This window comes from Aulonocara stuartgranti, assembly GCF_965226115.1.
Source record: "Aulonocara stuartgranti genome assembly, chromosome: 11".
In the NCBI taxonomy this organism is placed as follows: Eukaryota; Metazoa; Chordata; class Actinopteri; order Cichliformes; family Cichlidae; genus Aulonocara; species Aulonocara stuartgranti.
This window is the reverse complement of record NC_138947.1, coordinates 29,693,023-29,712,473: the sequence shown is the minus strand read 5'-3', so window position 1 is coordinate 29,712,473 and position 19,451 is coordinate 29,693,023. Positions and strand designations below refer to the sequence as shown.

Sequence of the window (19,451 nt, the reverse complement as noted above, 5' to 3'; positions counted from 1 at the left end):
TACCCACGTAGACATCTCAATTCCTGAACCTGAATACAATATGTGCCCCAGACGTGCCGAGTAATCCCATTCAGACTCCAAAACACATGCAGGAGACTGGTAAATATCAAGAGTCAGCTGAAACTGAATTAGAAACTTGCTATCACGGGAAGCGTCCTGATGAGTTCATTCGGTTGGCTGACTGTGACCCACACCGGGGGAGACTCTGGCTAACAGCTGAGGGAAAGACTGAGTCATACGCCTCCTTTTCCTCCATCACAGTTGCAGTGTTTAGAAACACACACATACACACACACACTATAAAGAAATAGTGATTTTTAATGCAAATTTAAGTAAAATCATCATAAGCACGTACAGCTTGTGCAGACAATGTGCACAGGGTTTTGTACGTACTTCACAAACACACACACCACACTCAAAACTGTCCTAAGACCTGGTTTTGAGGCCCAAAAACATGAGCAGTGAGTCAGTTTAATCTCGCCACAAGAGAAGAACCACGCCGCATGACGTCGTCATTGTCATTGTCATTGTCATTGTCATCATCGTGCCATCCTCTTGTTTAATCAATAGCGGCATGTATGTCTAGACGCTGTGAAAACAGCTGGTGGGGGTAAGACAGTAGATATCCCAGTGGAATGACAGATTTATCCCATTGTTATCATAGCTGGGATTAGCAGATAGAATCCAAAGATTAGAAAAACAAGGAAAAGTGACAAAAACAAGGAAAAGAGCGGGAAAAGAAAGAAAGAACGTAGGGGGCACGGCTGCTGTTTTATGAGGTCAAAGGCAGAGTGCTGGGGCAGCCAGCGTTTGGCTGGTGGGGTGACTGGCTCACTGGATGTAATGGGCCAGTAGTCGCAGCTATTTAAGTCTGTGATCAGTCAGCCGACCAGGATTGTTATATAACAGCAAAGCTAACCACCACCAACACCGACACACTCAGCTCAGCCTCTCTCTGGTGCTGCCACGTAGGAAAAGAGAAAGAAATTTTATAATAAGCTGAGCTGTAAGCAGAACTGAACTCATCAAACTTCTGCTTGTTAGTGGCAAAAGCATCCTTAGGCTGTCATGGGGCAAATTTTGATATAAAAATCCAAACTCCAGTCCCTTTAAAAATATTACAAACATTCCTCCTCCTCACTCATAATTTCTCTCTTACCTCCCATCTGACTCCTCTTTCTTATCTATGCATATCTTAGAAAAAGCAAGTAGTCTGTGTATGTATGTGTGTCTGTTTTAGAGCATGATCATCATTTAAACTCCATATGGAGTTGGCTCATAAATGGTCTAGGGTTTCAGAGTTCTTTATATCCTCAGGCAAAAAGAAAATCCAAAAATCTTGGGTTAGCCGTGGCTATCTGGGTCAGCTGAGCCTGAATAGCCTCCTTCTCCTCCTCCTGCTTCCCTGCACAGGAAATAATCCAAAGTCCGCGAAGTTGCGGAACACGAATCTTAAATTCAAAAAAAGTCACTGAAATAAATGTTCGCTGGGTCCAACATGGTCAGGTCATTCTGTCACAGTCTGTGGGAGGCAGACTGTATGGATGACGAAAAAGGGCCCAAAATGCAGACACCAAGATAAGCGTAAATAACTTGAATTAACAAAAAGCAAGTCGTTTAATATGGCTGATAGAGAAACACAAAATAATACATGGGGCAAACAAAGATGAGAATAAACAGTAATCTAAACTGGCGAAACTAAAAAGGAGCATGGAGCATGGAGCATGGAGCATGGAGCATGGAGCCCAACAGACGACCTGACACTGAACAAAGGAGGACAGAGCACTTAAGTACACAGAGAGATAATGAGGGGATGGGAACAGGTGGGACCACAGCTGGGACAAATCAGACCTAACGAGACGGGGGAAGCAAAACTAGACACACCGTACATAGGACAAGGACTTTCACAATAAAACAGGAAACAGAATGGAAAGCAGACATAACACGAACGTGATAACATAAGACAAGCAGCATGAAGCACATAAAGGGTGAAGGAAACTTAAATACAGGGGAAGAAAACACAAGAGGAATCTAAAAAACAAATGAACTTAGCTAACGTAATGAACTTAAACATCAACATTAAAATAAACTAAAGCTTAAAACGCTGGGTCAACAGACCCAGGAATGTGACAAGATGTATTTTGCATTTTGTAAACTATAGTTTTATGTAACTTTCTTTCAGTCATTTTCAGCAGACATCTTGCTAAATGTTAATCTGTTAGCTTGCTTTGGCTGTTGTCCCTATGGTACTTACACTGAAGACAATAAGCTAAAAGAAATTAGGCAGGCTCACTAACATGTATACATAATGTGTGAGCCCTGCATTCTTTCTCTGATTTAGCTTTTTTCCCAAGCTTTGTGGCATTAATCACTATAACTTCAACAGTAGTCTGTAGCTTTGATCTTAAGTATTAGAGCTGGAAAGGAAGCAGGTGGAAAAAGAGAACAAAAACAAGTGTTAATACCCTTTCATAGTGCAGTCTTCAGCATCTAGCAGTGCACAGCCAACAACCTGTGGGGCACTGTAGAGGTGTGTGATGGTGTTCTTGTGTATATTTTACACCACTGTAAGAGCGTAAGTGTGTGATTGATGAGGGATGAAAGAGAAGGAAAAGAGAAAGAAGGAGTGAAGGGCTAAATGAATGCATTCATTCATGCCACCGTGTGCATGCATGTGTGTTTTTGCTCACAATAAATTTGGATTGAGGTGTGCACTGACTGGTTCTTGGCCAACACAAATAATGACCCCTTATACTCTACTGATGACCTTTTCCCTGTAACTCTAGGCTCCTTTAAAAATATTAGAAACATTCCTCCTCCTCACTCATACTTTCTCTCTTACCTCCCATCTGACTCCTCTTTCTTATCTATGCGTGTCTTAGAAAAAGCAAGCAGTCTGTGTATGCATGTGTGTCTGTTTTAGAGCATGAACATCATTTAAACTCCATATGGAGTTGGCATATAAATGGTCTAGGGTTTCAGAAAGGGAAAGTGATGTAGGTCTCAGTGTAAACCTAAACCTGCTGGATACTGGAAACATACTTCACAAGAATACCTTTCCTGATTCTGAGGAAGCAAGGCTACTTGCATCACTGCACCCATTGTTCAAAATGGCCAGGGAAGTCATCCTTTTCCATATAAATTCTATAAGCATCAGCAATCAAGTGGAAACACCAGCAATATTAGAAAACCTTGCATCCTGAAACAAAGGCCTGCTCTTAGAGAAATGTGACCTAAGCTGTGTCTGAAAACCACGCCACACCCTGATCCTCACTAAACCTTGGTAGATGTCCTCAAAAAGGACTGTCTGCACTTTACAGTTTGCTTTTTAAGAAACAATTTTTAACAAGCATCTGTGAAACCGGCTGAATTTTTAACTACACATTGCTCAAACTCAGCTTATTTGCTGAGGACTATTCTCAGCTGTGGGTGAATATACAAAAAGTCCTTCTAGAACACACACGAGCAAAAACTGAAAAGGGCTGAAAGTGGCCTGTTCTAAAAACAAAGCGTGCCGGATGATTGCTGGAAGTCTGTGCTGCTATTTAACTCAATTCCAATAAGTCCATGTTTGTTTCATCACTGATATAAGCAGCAGCACATATCAGTAACCTGCATCATGTGTTAAATGTGTCTCTAAAACATGCCTCTTAAAATAATCTGGATTAGAAGACTGGCGTTGCCCCAAAAGTACGTTTTAAAAAGCTCCAAAATAAGTTGTTTCAGACAGTGGACTGACTGAGGAGCTGTAATTACCTGTGTGGCTTCGGAAAAACAAAAGAAAAAAAATCAATCAAAGAATCCACTGAAATGAAGGGAAGCATAAACACTTTGACTGACACAAGGTTAGCACATGTTCACTGGGTTTAGGGGGGGGAAAACAGCTACTAAAATGCCTGTACATTTTGGAGAATGTACACAGTGCATCAAAAGCCTGTGTGGTTAGACATTTGCTTCAGTCAAGCTAAACTGTTAGTCTCAATAAACAAAGGACAGGGAGACAGTTAACAAGTCTGAGGCAGGAATGTGATGGCAAAGGTCAGAGATGTCTGTGTGGAGTTAAAGCTCACTCGTTCATTTCAGAACTCCACACATGGCAGATAATTATAGGCTAACTGGACCGACCGTGGACTTCAATAAATAGGAGTGGGTTTCTGTTAAGCACATAGCAGGTGTAACAGTCTTTTCCTGCATTTTATAAAGGCCACCCCGAGGACCACTAAAGTGTTTCCTCCCTCTGAAAAGTAAAAGTGAAGGGTTTCTTAAATGGTTATAAAAAAGTACACAGAGTGTAAATGGGAAGTGTATTTATGGCTTCTGCCTTGCACTTGCAGGTGTAACACTGATGGATGGAAAATCTTGCAGAAATTTAAGCTTGAATGTGTGTGCATGTATGAACGAGTGCATGTGCATGAATTTGAGTCCATGTAAGAAAAGTGAAAGGTAAAATGTGTCAACTTGGCATAGCGAGGGAAATACTGAAACTCTCCAGAAGGATCTTGAGTATGGTGAACACTATGTTAGGGGTTTCCTCTTTTAGTAGAATTTTCATTACAAATAGTCATGATCAATCCTATGTGAGCACTTCATGTTAACACAATTGTTTGCTCCAAGTGCCATAAAGTTGACCACATGAAAGTGAAGAGAAAAGACATTTATGTTTCTGCTGCTCATTGTATTTTTTTCCTGTTTGGGTGTCTGTGAAAATACTCGACAGCCGAGGGAAGAGATTTCCACAGACTCTACACAGGATTCACTTCAGTCCTGACTGTTCCACGGGGTGCTCATCACACCCCTAGACCAATAAGACCTGTACCACAATATTTATAATCCCTTTGCAGGTGCTTAATTTAGCAGGACATAATAAGGCTTATGTAAGGTACTTTCTTTGGTTTTGTACGTTTTTTTTTTTAATTTTACAAAAATTGAGCGCACTTTACATTATATCTGTACATAATACACAAACTACACAAAAATTAATTGTTGACATCCTTTTTATTTTTAAATGAAGTAACATTTCCTACATTTCAGAAATTTTATTTAGACTCACTTTACTCAGTTAGCTCATTGTTTCTGGTTTCTGTGGTGTTTAAATTTATGACATTTTACATAAAAATTTCAATTTAGACCAAGTTAAGGTTTTACAAGAACAGCAGTCCTTTTGTTCTGTCTTTCCCAGTTTAATTCACCAACAACACCATTATCAGGATCTTTGTTTCTACAGCTGTTCAGGGTAGAGAGGTAGAATTTTACCTCAGTTTCAGCTAGGCTTGTCTGGGATTTGAACCCGGGACCACTTGTACCCCTAGACCAATGAGCCATGTATATCCACAAAATATACAGAATGGACCCAATCACAACAGGCAGCTTCTACAACTTACAGGTTGAAAAAAAATCACATACATAATATAGTTGATGTTGGTCCTAAAAAAAACCCCTTCAAATCAGCAGTCTGCTACATTGTTAAAAACAAGGAATGCACTGATCTGCTCAGCAGCACCAAAGGGTCTGAACAACCAGAGAAGACAATTAAAGTGCATGATGACAAAGTTATTCATATGGTTCAGAAAAACAACGTCACAACATCTAACCAAATCAAGAACACTTTCAAGGAAGCAAGAGTATAATTGCCCACAATCAAGAGACACCTTAATAACAAACTATATGACCCCTGTGCCACAACTGGAAACAGGAAAGCCCAACAAACTTCTAATAAAACCTGCACAACTCTGAAAAAAAAAATAGATGAAACCATGATGACTTTGTAGCAGAGAAGAGAAAAGTATGGAGAATGAGAGGAACAGCTCATGATCCACAGCATACCACACCATCTTTCAAACATGGGGGAGGCAGTGTTATGGCATGGCCACGTATGGCTTCCAGAGGAACTGGGCCACTAGTTTATTGATGATGTGAAGTTTTCTGAAGTGTACAGACCTGTACAATCTGCTCAGGTTCAGCCAAAAGCTGCCAAACTGTTTGGACAGCACCCAGTTACTAGTAACCAGCACCTCACAGAGCAGGACTTTCAGCTGAAGATAAAACTGAAGGCAGTGAGACTAACAAACAAGCAGCAACTGAAGGTGACTGCAGGGAAGGCTTGCAGAGCTTCTCAAGGGAAGATTTGGTGATGCGAGCTAGACCTCAGGCAGAAGTCCAGAACAAATGAAAAGGGTTTCTATCTAATTATTAAAAAACAACAATTATTCATAAAATAATGTTAGTTTGTTCAATTACTTTTGAGCCTCTGAAAATGTGGAACTATACATAAAGATAGCTGTAATTCCTAAACAGTTAATGCAAAAAATGTTTGTAAACCATTTGCATTAAAGATGAAAGTTTGCACTTCTATCGCTGCTTAATCTTAAATATGCTGTGCTGGTGTACAGACCCAAAATTACAAAAAAATAAGAAATTTCACTGTCCAAATACCCTTGAACCTACCTGTATGACACAATAATGTCTTTTTTAAACATACACATCTTTTTAGATAAATGTGGGACTGGGTTTAAAAAGTAAAGTATCTCATAATTCTCTACTTTCAGCTGTCAGCTATGCTTAGAATTTATAGCTCGTGTCTAAAATTTACATCCACTATTTGTCCATGTTCCATCAAAGCAACAGGACAATCTGCAGCAAGGTGTAGGTGATGGACATAATTTAAAACACACCAAAGGACAGTTCATAACTTGTAGAGCATAGCAGCAAGTGTGTGGAAATAAAGACTGTACAATGCCTTATAAAACTGAGCAGTGACTTGAACAAATACTACCTTTAACACCTGATGTTGTAGATGCGAATGTCCAAAATTAAAGACTGCAGTGTCATTTTTATGCCCATCTAAGTTCTCACTTTTGAATGTCTGTATTCAGTGTGAAGGTAGAGAGAGCATTACCAGCTTTCTTTACCATTTGAGTTTCTAAGCAAAGGCCAGATACCCCCATCTGTTTCCTGCTAAACTGGAAGCCATAGCAGAGTTCAAGAGGATTACCCTCTGAATAAAGCCCTTTAAATCCATCCTTTCCTCTCAGGAGGAAGACAAAACGTACACATCAGCGCCCAGCTGTCTCCTCTCAGGATCTTACAGCCTGACTAAGCTTTTCCTAAAAAATACCTTGCAGCAAATGTGCCATGTCAGGCATGCATGTGCACCTAATCAGATCTGCTCATTAGCAATCGAACTTTGTTCAGTGGCCCAAATGCATCCATCAGAAAGCTAACTAGTGATTTCTATATCAACATTTTAGCCACATGTTGTTAATAATACTGTCAAAGAAAAGCAATGAGGAAAAAGCAGACTGAGAAAAGAAAATGAGGAATTAATGGACACAGGTGGAGTCCTCACTACACAACCAGAAGTTTATTATGTGAAAATGTTCTTAAATTGTTGACATAAGCTGGAATTGGATTGTTTGTTATGTGCTTGGTAAAAATCACAATGAAACCCATAGAACCATGATGCCTGCCATGATTTTTATTTTTATTTTTTTAAAATATAAAACATATAACAATTGTTGCGTTACTTAATATCAAAACCTTAATCTAAAGGACAATGGCAGGGTAATGGCAACTTTGCACTGGGTATGGGTTTTATGTGCTCAAATAAAACTACTAGTAAGAAGGAAAAAAAAAACTATACAACTGGAAATATTTCTGCAACCAGGGGAGTCACCCACCGCTGGCTACTAAAGAGAATGCAGGTTTTCAGACTCTTTCAGAAAACTTAAAATCCCCATAGTACTATGTCAGCGACTGCTGGCTTACTTGTGGTTCCTTGGATATTTCGATTTTAATGTAATTCTTTTTTCTTTTTTTTCTTTCTAATAGTAGATACTTTTTTAATTTCACCTGTTGAGAATGAAAAAAGAAAACTAGCAGAAGAAAACGAGAGCAATAGAATAAACAACATCACGATGATATATGGGAATATAATAATAAATAATAATAAATACTAAATATTAAACATTATTGTGCAGCACGTAAGATCGACAGTGCACAGTGTGCTTTGAGGTAGGAGCCAAAAAGGGTGTAGTTTGTGTGTGTGAGCACCCGTGTGTACACCTGTGAGCATGAGCACGCTTGTATTTAAAAGGTTCCTTCATGTAATGATCTGCTAGAGGGTGTGGGGGAGCCACTGCCCCGTCCACCAGGGCATGAAGCAGGTATGGAGGAGATCAAGACTCCAGACATCCAGAGGCCCCCAGAACACAAGAGACCACGGAAGACCAACAGAGGGGCAGCTGTGCCACTATCCCAGAAGGAGCTGACGAGAGTCCCAGATGAGGGGTCACTCAGCAGCCGCGGAGCAGAAGCCAGGAGGGGTTGCAGTGCCCGTGAGCTCCGCCGGCAACCAGCTGTGCCAGAGTGACCGAGCCCCAGGCAGAGAGGCCGAGGGCACCCCACCCCCGAAGTGGCCCGAGTGAGCCCCAGGCTGCAGGCCCCGATAAGCAGCCACCAAGGAGTGAGCCGGTGTGTACCGGTGTATCCCCGGACACAAAGAACCACCAACGCACCGATGTCTGAGGGCATCTGTCACTGGTAGGGGAAGTGGTGGGGGAGATAGGCCTCCATACCTTGGAGGACCTGGGATGTCCCCAAAGAGGTGGCGTCTGATACCCGACCTGACATATAGACACAGACAAACAGGCACACACAGATACAAACATCCATTCCCACCCTTATGCTCTCATATGCAATATGCGATTTTAATTTAATTTTTAATTCCACTGGCTTCACCGGACTGTATTGCACAGCTTTTAAAAATGGAGTAAAGTAACATATTTCTCTTGCCCAAATCTGCAGACAAATTCTGAGCTCTGAGTCACTCCTTACTTTGATGGGTCATGTACTCCGCCGAGCAACCCTGAGTTCTGAGACTGATCAACAAGGTCGTCTTAAATCCTCCATCTCAAGCAAATATGCAAAAGCAGAGTTCCTTAAATCAGGAGGTGCCAACTTGCGAATGCAGAGACATGTTGGTCAAACAGTCTTGAAAGCGGAGCCGCTATTGACCTAAGGAGGGCAGCCTTAAAGTGGGTGGAGGCAGCAGACATGCAGAGTTCCTTAAACACATCCAGTTCCCTTGAGACAGCCCTTTTCATGCTGCAGAGCCCAGGTCCCTTAGGAGCCAGAGAGTTCCTGGAAAAATGCCCAAGGCCCTTAAGAAAATCAGCTCTGTGGTCCAAATGTTCACTTTCAGCTAGTACTGCAGCATTCATCGGACACGTTTGGGTGACAGCATGAGCCTTGACAGCAATGTGCAACTCTGCAAGTGTTGCCACTCTCCTGTTATGAAACTTCATTTGTACTGTTTATTTTCTGCCATAAAAAGCAAGTAATACCCTCAAGCTGATTAATGCAGACAGGAAAACACAAATAAGACACATGTCTTACTGAAGAGTCCGATGGCTGACCTGTCTTAATGGAACAGGAAATCTCCCACAGACGGCCAATCCAATTTCAGAGTCTGTCCTAAAATAACTGTCTAATTCGTCCGTCAATACCCAGAAGGAAGAACAAATATATTTTAAAAGCAGATTGTGAACAGTCAATTAAAGCAGTCATAAATACAAGAACGGTATACTCTGGGTGAGTCACTGTGTCACATATATTTGTGTCCTCTTTATTTATTTTAAGGTCTATTTATTGATCTGAGTTTCCTTTGTAGTGTCTGCCTGAATTTGCATTTTTTGTTTTTGGGAAAAAACACCTGTGAATCTACTGCTCTAGTAAATTTAAAAAAATCTAAAAGTAATTAACCTCTCTCTTTACTATAAAAACACTGATACAGTTAAAAAAAAATTGGGTCATCAATAATGCTATATATCATGGTCAGATGTCAGAGGTAACACATGTCTTTCCATTTAAAAAAATGTCATAGTTTTTTTTAATCAAGGGTGGAATAAATTTTAGGAAATTCACATAAATTTCACAATTACTCAAAGTTTTTGTAAACTTTATGTGTCATCAAGTTTGTTCTGTGTATGAAGGGATTTGCCCTTGTGAGGAAACCCACTGATTGCTGAGCGAAGTCAGCAATTCCTTTGGAATCAACTGACTTTGCTGCTCAATTTCACCACTCTATCTGCAGGCGTGACCAGGCCTTTACCCTATTGATTGAAGGGCATTAAAACTAAGCACCTCCTTTTTCATGAAGCTGCAACATCACAGAGCCTGTCAGTCTGCATGCCATCAGTCATAATGATAGCCATCTCTTCTGTCTCTGGAAAAAAACATTTGCACATAATGGTCATACACTCACAAGCTGCAGAACACTGAAACCAAACACTACTCTTAAATTCTAATGCATCTTTGTTAAGTCATGACAAGACCTCCAGCGTGCTAATATAACAGACAAAAGCAGCATTGAGGAGGCGAGGGGAAAACGACAGGCTGAAAGAGGAGGGATGAGCTTCATAGGAGGGTGATGAGGCTCAGACAGTCTCCCTCTTTCTGTCTGGGACAAGCTAATGGCTTCTCCGTTGCACTCATGTGAATGAGTAACACAAACACCCTCCCCCCCCATAAAAAAGTGAGCTGAGGAGGGACCGCTAGTTGGAAGGAATTGCTGTTAAACACACACGAGAAGTGTATGTGTGTGCGTGCAGACAGTTGAATTGACAGTCTGATCACGTTACACGAAGTTTATTTGAGCCAGCCCTGGAGAAAACACTGATTAAAGCACTCATGGTGCAGCAGGTTAACAGCACAGCATAGACATGTGTGTTCGCCCCTGCGTGTGCACACATGTGTGCGTGTGAGTGTGTAAAGCTCAGGTTAGCGGGGTGATCACTGGAGGGGAAACGAGGGTCCACTTTCTCTCTCGCTGCCCGATCCACTCCAGTCTATCAGAGGAATGTCTGTTCACCCGTGATGTGACCTTAAACACCTGGCCACACCTGGGACAACTCACACACATGCATGTCACACGCACATCTGCATAGCGAAGCGCATTAACAAGTGTAGCTGCTCACTATGGAGTTTAGCACTGAAACTCTTGTATTATTTTCAGTGCTTAGGCTTGTAATCTGACTGACAACATCATCCCTAGTTTAACCACAGATAGGCACTAAACAGCTTGTAACACCCCCCTCCCATACACACACACACACACACACACACACACACACACACACAAATTGACGCAACAAACTTTCTCACACACAATACGATCAGGATTAAAATGAAAAAAATATAGAAGCAAAGACAGTTATGATAGCTATGATGCTAATCTGGATACAGAAGAGGACTTTGTAAACCAGGACTTTGTAAACCAGTAGCTATGTCCATCTTTGATATACTGTGTATGGTTAGAGGAAGCTTAGTTTATCTGGGTCTTACAAAATGCAGAAACAAGCCTGAGACAGCCCAGCTAGTAGCTTATTCTGCCATCTAAAACACTTTAGCTTGAGCTAAACACTAATATCAGCTTATTTACCATCTTGCTTGGTTTAACTTTTAAGCATGCTAACATTTGCTAATTAGTGCTAAAATTACAGCTGTGGCTTATGGGATTTTTGTTTTGGTGGTATTATTATCATAATAATACCAATAAGAACATAGTTATTTATCCTGTGTCCGTCTATCCTCAAACCATACAAACGTACTAGAGTAGAAATCAAATGATGTTAAGAGTTCTTCATCTTCATCCTAGGAAAACATTGCTGTCTTTATTTGTCTTTTATTTATGTCTTTGACTCTGGGTGCCGTCAATCTGCTCATCCACAGAAGCAAAACAGTGCAATTCCCATACTTCTGAACTCCTCATGTTGCAAAAACTTAACATTTGTCAGAATTTGGCAACACAGTAAGTACTCCTTGTTCATTCCTGCTTCCATCAAGAGATCCTCATGAAATGCTCTAATTTAAACCTAATGCACTATCATCACAAACACTCAAGGATTTCCCCTAGGATGTGAAATGTTGATTCTACAATAGGTGGGTGCTAGAAAGCTATGGTAATGATAAATGCACAAAAATTCCCAAGGTCCATGGGAACCTTGGCTAGCAGCACAAACAAAGCATTACACTAATGCTTCCCCAAAACAGCAAACTGTCAGCATGAAACTTTTCCAAGTCGTGACGGTGCAGAAAACAAACTCTGTCCTCGTGTCTCACTGGCACGGTGAATCAGCAGCCATCAAAGTTCCAGACTCCACTGGCTAAAATCAGTGCCATGTCATTACTGTGTTTTCTTTTAAGGAACTGTGACACAACTCAGTTAGAGAGCATGCAGGCTTATGAAAACCTCATCAGGTTTTGATATAGATGCAGAGCAGCTGGAGCTCATTATGTTTCAAATGGAACAAACACCAAAGCACAAGACAAATGCCCAAAGGAGAGGATTTAGAACCAGACAACAGCAGCAATATTCCCACTTCCGAATTAAAGGCAGTTTTTATTTGTTGCCATTTGTTCGTTAGTTGCTAAATTTATTTATGTCTCAGTTTGAGGAAAATGCAAACCCGGCGAAGGAAAAAACAAAATCCTTTGCTGAAACAAAGTTACAGCCAAATGGGAGAAAATCTAACATGAGAGCTTAATGACTTCCAGTTGCTTGAGGGTTATCAGAAAGGTTTCCATTTTGGCATACCAGGACATCTTCAATGCCCAATCAGATAGACTGCTGTTTGCTGCTCGCCAAATCTGAGCGAGCAGCAAACAGCAGCCATCTGAGCGGCCATCTTGCAACATTATATGTGGAGGCTGTGGTTACAAATGAGGCATCCACATGGACTTTCCATTTTGCTCAGTATTCATGGGCTCAAATGATGCAGAATGTTAGTGATCTTAATGAACTTAACAAACAAAACATTATTGTTTAATCGAGGGGATAAGTGTAGGTTTACGTCAAGTTTAGCGCACAATTTCTCTCTCAGAAGCTAACTGTATTTGAATGCAAGTCTTTGTGAGTCTGCTATTGCTAAGGTTGATGGTTTTTTTATGCAGACAAGGTAAAGACCGTTCAGATCCCGTGAATGAGGATCTGTTAGGAACAGCATCCCTGATTAGGCGCTAAGAGCATTTTTAGGGATGTAGTTGTTGTGTTTTTTTGGGTTGGGTTTTTTTTTTTTTTTTTGAGGCAGCAGCAGACGGAACCAGCGTCATAGAGAGACGCACTGAGTGCCTGAGATTCACACAGATGCCTCATTTAAGTGTGTTCAAGCAGAGAGACAGAGAACTTCTGTGGAGCGAGGCCAGCGCTCTCTTCACTGCCACAGAGGACCCTTTCTACCTCTCGCACCCCACTTCATCTCATTATTGCGTGGTGCGCACACACAAAACACACCTATAATATCCGGTTCCACCTCTGGAGAGAGAACATTAACCATGAAGTAAGTTGAAGCCGTGTTTGTGCGTGTTTGTGCGTGTGTGTGCGTGTGTGTGTTTGTATGTCCATACATCAGCTGCGCAGGCTTACGTGCATGTATGGGGAGATTAAAAGGAAATCGAAGCCTGTCGATGTGAGGACAGGCTGCTTTCAGCGCTACGTCCCCTCAGCATCAATTAACAGGTTGTGCAGTGACTGCCTCCTGTTTGGGGTGAAGCAGGCCAGCTGAGGGAGGTAAACACACCTCATCCCCAGGGCTTGCTCAAATCAGGAGGAGGGCAACAAGGTGCCACTGCCTTAACCACAGAAGCACGCCTGTGTATGGCCACTAACACGCTTTAACAGTCATTTCCTAGATTTTCCTCCAATTTCCTCGACCCCCGGGTCATGTACAGCACTGAGAAAAGTTTAGCTGTCTGCATCATTTTCTTTTCTGATATTACTCTAACCTGAGCGTTTGTGTGCTTGGGTTAACGTTAGACAGCTGATGGGAAGGTTACTTTGACCTCATACAACCACCAATTAAGATTAACCAAGATTATAACCATGATGTATGGGAGCATTTGTGTCCTATCTTCTCCCCAAACCACCAAGCAAAGAACATTTTAAAACTGAAACGTTTACATTTGTCCAAACAGTTCTCTCTGAGAAAATGTTTGTGCTGAGTACATTCACAGCAGGCTCTGCCAGTGCTTGCTTCTGAAAGTTTTGTGTTCACATAATGAATCTTATTAATTCTTTCTTCCAAAACAATATAACGCCACAAACTGTGAGCTCATTCGGGATGGCTAACTTTAAAATGAGATGAAAAGCCATCTAGTAAAATAAAGAACAAAGGACTGGGCTGCTTGTTACATTCCTCCTTGACACCACTGCAAAGAAAGAGTGCAGAAAGAAGAAGACAAGGGCAGTAGGCAAAGAGTGTGAGAGAGAAATTATTTTAAAATGGAGATAAGTGTGTTTCTGTGTTACTTTAGCCTGGATTTCTATGTTTAAGGTCTTTGCATATCCTTTATTTAAAGAGACAAACTAGTGCCACAAGCTAAGTGACAGACAGCCTTCTTTACGATCCTTCCCCTACACTGCGACCATTTAAGACCCACATGTGTAAACTGAGTCAAACAGTTTACTGGGTCAGCTCTAAACACAGGGTCAGGCATCCACAATGGTCTCTATGACAGTCCTCTTACTATAAAGAAAGGGTTAAAACACACACACTCACACACACAATTTCAAATTAGTTCTCTGAGAAATTCAACCAATAAAATTCAATTTTTTGTAAGAGAAAATGAAACTGGATGTTCAAGATGTTGTTGGTAATAATGACGCCCTGAGAAACAGTGCAGAACTTGGCAATGGACACGTAATGGTTGTAAGTAATATATTAGTAGTACATAGAAGTAGTATTGTAAGAAGGAGTATATTTAAAACACAGGGACACTTCACACACTAAGGTTTTATTCTTTCTGTACAATAATATCTGGGATATAAGGAAGAGTTGGCTAAAGTTGTTAGAAAACCTGCGGAAATATGGCTGACACTTTTTTTTATTTTGTGGAAATGTTTTTGAATGAATTGGCTGACAATTTGAATGCAGCACAAGATCTCCTCAATATGTCTGTGGTATTAACAGAGTTTGCTTTGTGAGCCACTGATTTAATCAGCATTTCTGAACCAAGACTCACCCTGGTCACGTCGATTGCTGCCAGGACTGATGTTAATATTTGATGCCTATTTGGTAAAGCACACAGACAGCATGCTGGCCAACAGTGACAGCACCAAAGTTGCCACTCGGGAGCTATCCTGGCAGTCCCCGTCTTCTTTTTGTGTAGAAAGCTATAACTTTAATTTCTCCTGAAGTTGTATTTTTGGCTTTTAGGCTTGTATTTGTAGTGACAGTATCAAACAGGAAACTGGTGAGAGGAGGCGGGTGGGTCTGGTCGCTTGGTGACTTTCTCCAAAAATATGTTTTTCCCCTACAATTCATACTTCATAACAGCTTCATTAGTGTCATGTATTTTCTTGTATAGATGTAAAGATTATGACTTATATTACATTTTAAACTGCTCGCAAAGTCCACTTGAGGAGGTAAAGTGGAGACTAGGGGTTGACTCATTGGTGGAACCATTACTTTTAATTTTGTGTCATTGTTAAACTTTTGTTCGACTTTCAAGCATTGTTAAATTTGGTGTCCACTTCCTGCTTGAGCAGCTTTATGTATCAAAACTAAACACAAGACTGGGCAATAAGGGAAAAATCTATTCATGACAATTTTTTTCACATCAGTCGATAGTAATATATATCTCAATATACATCAAGTCACTATTTCATTAATATGAGATGAAAGTAGCCTAGTGACATCACTCCGAGATTAGTGACACCGTTTCCACCCTCACCCTTCATGGTGTTTTTGTTTTGAAATCAGCTAATTTACTGTGGAAATGCATGATTTTTCCCCCAATGACTTTACAGTTTTGTTTTTTAAAGCACATATTCTGTCAATTCACAAATATTACCCATTTTATAATTACAGGACATCCTTTGCAATGACCTATAATTTTACACATTTATTTCAGTGAAGTTTATTTACACTGACAGAAAGGGGAGTTTCACTGGTTCAGGACACTTAAGATCTATGTGGGCTGGACAATGTAGCCCACAACGTAAATGAGTTTGGCATCCCTGTTCTTTACCTTAGACTGTCACTTTCTATTCCTTTAGCAGGTAAAGTGATCTATAATTAAGCTGTGCAACACAGCATTTCCCATAAACCATATAACTTGCTGTCACAAGGAGGATGTCAGTATATTTATTGCAGTTGAACAGATTTCATACTAAGCATGACACTGCATAAAATGACACAAAGGTTGCCTGTTTACTCTGCAGCAGTCTGGTTTATTTTATCAAACACTGTTTGACATTCATGCAGAGATCAGTCAGGGTTACATATATACAAACAGGACTTTTATAAAGGAAGACTAACATGATCAATCTGTGTCTTTATTTCAAAGCTCACAACCACCACACAACAAAGGATGGCCTTTATGAGTCTCGCTGGACACACCCACATTACAAAAGGTGCCATAATTTATTCTTATTAGTCATATTGCATTTGTGTATACACATTTCATTTTGCCCAGCCACTCTATACACACTTAAACACACATACACAGGGTTGACATGCAGCGCGAGGTGCTATCAGGAGTGGAGTGATTAACCTGCCTAACAAACAGGCCTCTGTGCAGCCACCATTTCTCCACCCCTCACTTCACACAACCACACACACACACACACACACACACACACACACACACACACACACACACACACACACACACACACACACTGGCCTGTTTGACCTCCACTATCTCACTTATCAGTTGCCAGGCTGGCATCTCCTTCATCTGCAGTAAACCAACTGCAACGTTTATCAGCCCGGAGCAGCTTGTATTTAGAAAACAGGCAGTGTTCGTATTTACAGTGTGTATTATGTATATTGTATCTGTAATTCTGGTCAAATAAATCCAAACAGCCCAGATGTCAACCTCAGATAGGCCTACTGTTTTGAATATTTTCAGATAGTTTCCAAGAGTCAGACATATTCGTCTACTGAGAGGCCAGAAAAAACAGGTCAGAGAGAAAAAACAGACAGCAAGAGCGTTCTAAAATTAGCCTGAAAAAGGTCAAGTGGTTGTGGGGCACACTTGACATAAGAGCGAACCTGAATTTAGCCAGTCATTCTGAAGGTCAGTCAGCACCATGGACAGAGATCCTGTCATCACAGCCTGACCTCTGGGGCCCCATCTCACCACAAACACCAGGAGAAAACACTGGAAAGGCTCAAAAGCTGCCAGACCCTCATTGTTTACTGTGTTTATGGGAGGAATGGACACAAGTACATCCTACTGATGATACAGCAAAAGGGTGGTCATAAGGCTTGAGTTAGGTATGTTTTTCAAACTTTAAAATGTAAAGTCATCCCTTTTTCTCATGACCTGAAAAGAAGCAACTCAGCACAAATTATTTCAAGAGTAAGCAACTTCCAATAGCTTTCTGTTCCTCATTTTACTTTAAAACAAAGAAGAAAAAACAAGCTTTCAACTTGATGTCTCGTTACATGGTGTCAGCTTCTGTGACTATGTGCTGAATCACGTTTTAGTGTTACAGTAAATGGGATGAGCTGAGTCACTCTTATATATGCAATATCCCGCCATGGCTGTCCGGGTAAAGCGATATGTGACAGGGCAGTATAACAAAAGGCCAGGCTCTCCGTGTAAGCGAAGCCTTTGGTCTCTTTAAATCTAAATATAACCGCGTCTAAAGCTGATACCTAAAGCGCCTAGCCGCTGTTACATTCACTTACTCGCCTATGGCTCCGACATGGGTTCTGTCACATCACGAAGATTGTTATATGACTAAATAAATATATCAAATACACTGGAGCTTTTGTAGTAAAATAACAACGACACACGAATTGTAGAAAACAATTAAGCTAGGTGTGAAACTTTATATTAGCAGCTTGATTACTCAATACCAAAAAGTCGTTGTGGGTTTGTACCAAATCACTGCCACAATAAAATAATAATAATAATAATAATAATAATAATAATAATAATAATAATAATAATAATAATAAGTTGCCGTGTTTCCTCGCCCCGTTCATATCGATTTTTGAGAATGAACTTTCCCGCTGTATTTAGGGTGCTAATATTTCCCGTAGCCCCCGAAGGCATCAGCTAACTTGTTAACCTTGTTCATTCAGGAAAACTGAAACCTCGCGCGCGGGGCACGAGCGCTCACCTTGTTCAGGTGGGGGTTTCGCGTCACATCGTAGCCCCTCTTCTTGGTGTGAACGAAGTTCTTCCCCTTGTCCTCGGACCTGTGCATCTCCGTTTCCACTGACTCTCGTCTGACTAGTCCGTGTGTCATGTTGTTGTCGCTTTAAATAGAGCGAGCCCCGTGAACTGCTGTTTACTCAACAAGTGGATGCGCAGGTCCAGCCGCAGAGATCTGGTCTTCACGTCTGCCGCTCGGGGAATCTCTCAGCCCAACAAGAGCCAAAGTCTCTTTTATCAGTGTTTTATCGTAATTAACCGAAGGTCTCGTTATGAGCAAAGTGCCTCCGTGTTACCTGACCTGGCAACCGTTACCAGGTTACATGAACAAAGTTACAGACTCTCATAAGAAGACATCATGTAATCCCTTATAACTGGCGTAGTGACACATCTTAAGACTATGTATAAAGGCGATATTAGGCTATTTAAGGAAAGACTGCAAGGTTATTAATGTAGCCATATAGTCATGCGACCATTTCTTTATAAATCAGTAAAAAGGTTAGATATACCTCCCCTTTTGTAAAGAATACATTAGCCATAGAGTTCAGGCAAAACAGTTCATATAAGTAGTTATTATTTGCACGTGGTTTATATGATAAATGCACTTGTGGGCGACCGTGGCTCAGGGGGTTGGAAATCGCATCTGTAACCGGAAGGTCGCCGGTTCGATCCCCGGGCTCTCTGTCCTGGTCGTTGTGTCCCTGGGCAAGACACTTTACCCTACTTGCCTACTGGTGTTGGCCAGAGGGGCCGATGGCGTGATATGGCAGCCTCGCTTCTGTCAGTCTACCCCAGGGCAGCTGTGGCTACAACTGTAGCTGCCTCCACCAGTGTGAGAGTGAATGAATAGTGGTATTGTAAAGCGCTTTGGGTGCCTTGAAAAGCGCTATATAAATCCAATGCATTATTATTATTACTTAGTGCACTAGCCCATTGATAGCAGAATATATGTAAAACTCCTTACTTTTAGTTATTATGCTCAGTGTTTATGGAACAGCCTGCCCGACGACCAGAGGGCTGCTGAGATTGTTGAGATTTTTAATATCCAGGTAGGGGGGTTAGGCTGGTGGGGTGAAGAGAGGGTGTAGTGAAAGGAATTAAGTGAATTGCTGTATAAATAAAGTTTTGCTTGACTGAAGTAGTCACAGCAGTAGGCCCCTGTTAGTAGGCCTTGTCGTAACAATGCTTCTGCAACAATAAGTGTTGCACTGAGCAAATAGTTTCTCAGAAAAATACTGTCAGTTCATAAACTAGCATAAAATATTCAGTATAGATATTGCCTTGGA

General features: G+C 41.1%; 1 protein-coding gene across 2 annotated transcripts in view; it reads right to left on the bottom strand.

Annotated features, from left to right (window-relative positions):
* The window catches only part of me1 (malic enzyme 1, NADP(+)-dependent, cytosolic), an 82,445-nt gene extending 63,923 nt beyond the window's left edge, over window positions 1-18,522 (bottom strand). The window contains exon 1 of one of the 2 annotated variants that reach the window (XM_082551224.1): window positions 18,131-18,522. In XM_082551224.1, coding sequence (XP_082407350.1) covers window positions 18,131-18,259 — 129 coding nt within the window. In that variant the 5' untranslated portion in view covers window positions 18,260-18,522. Of the gene's footprint in view, window positions 1-8,832; window positions 8,974-18,130 lie in introns of those variants that run through there. The other variant, XM_082551225.1, reaches the window with a different exon arrangement.
* Window positions 18,523-19,451: the final 929 nt, after the last annotated feature.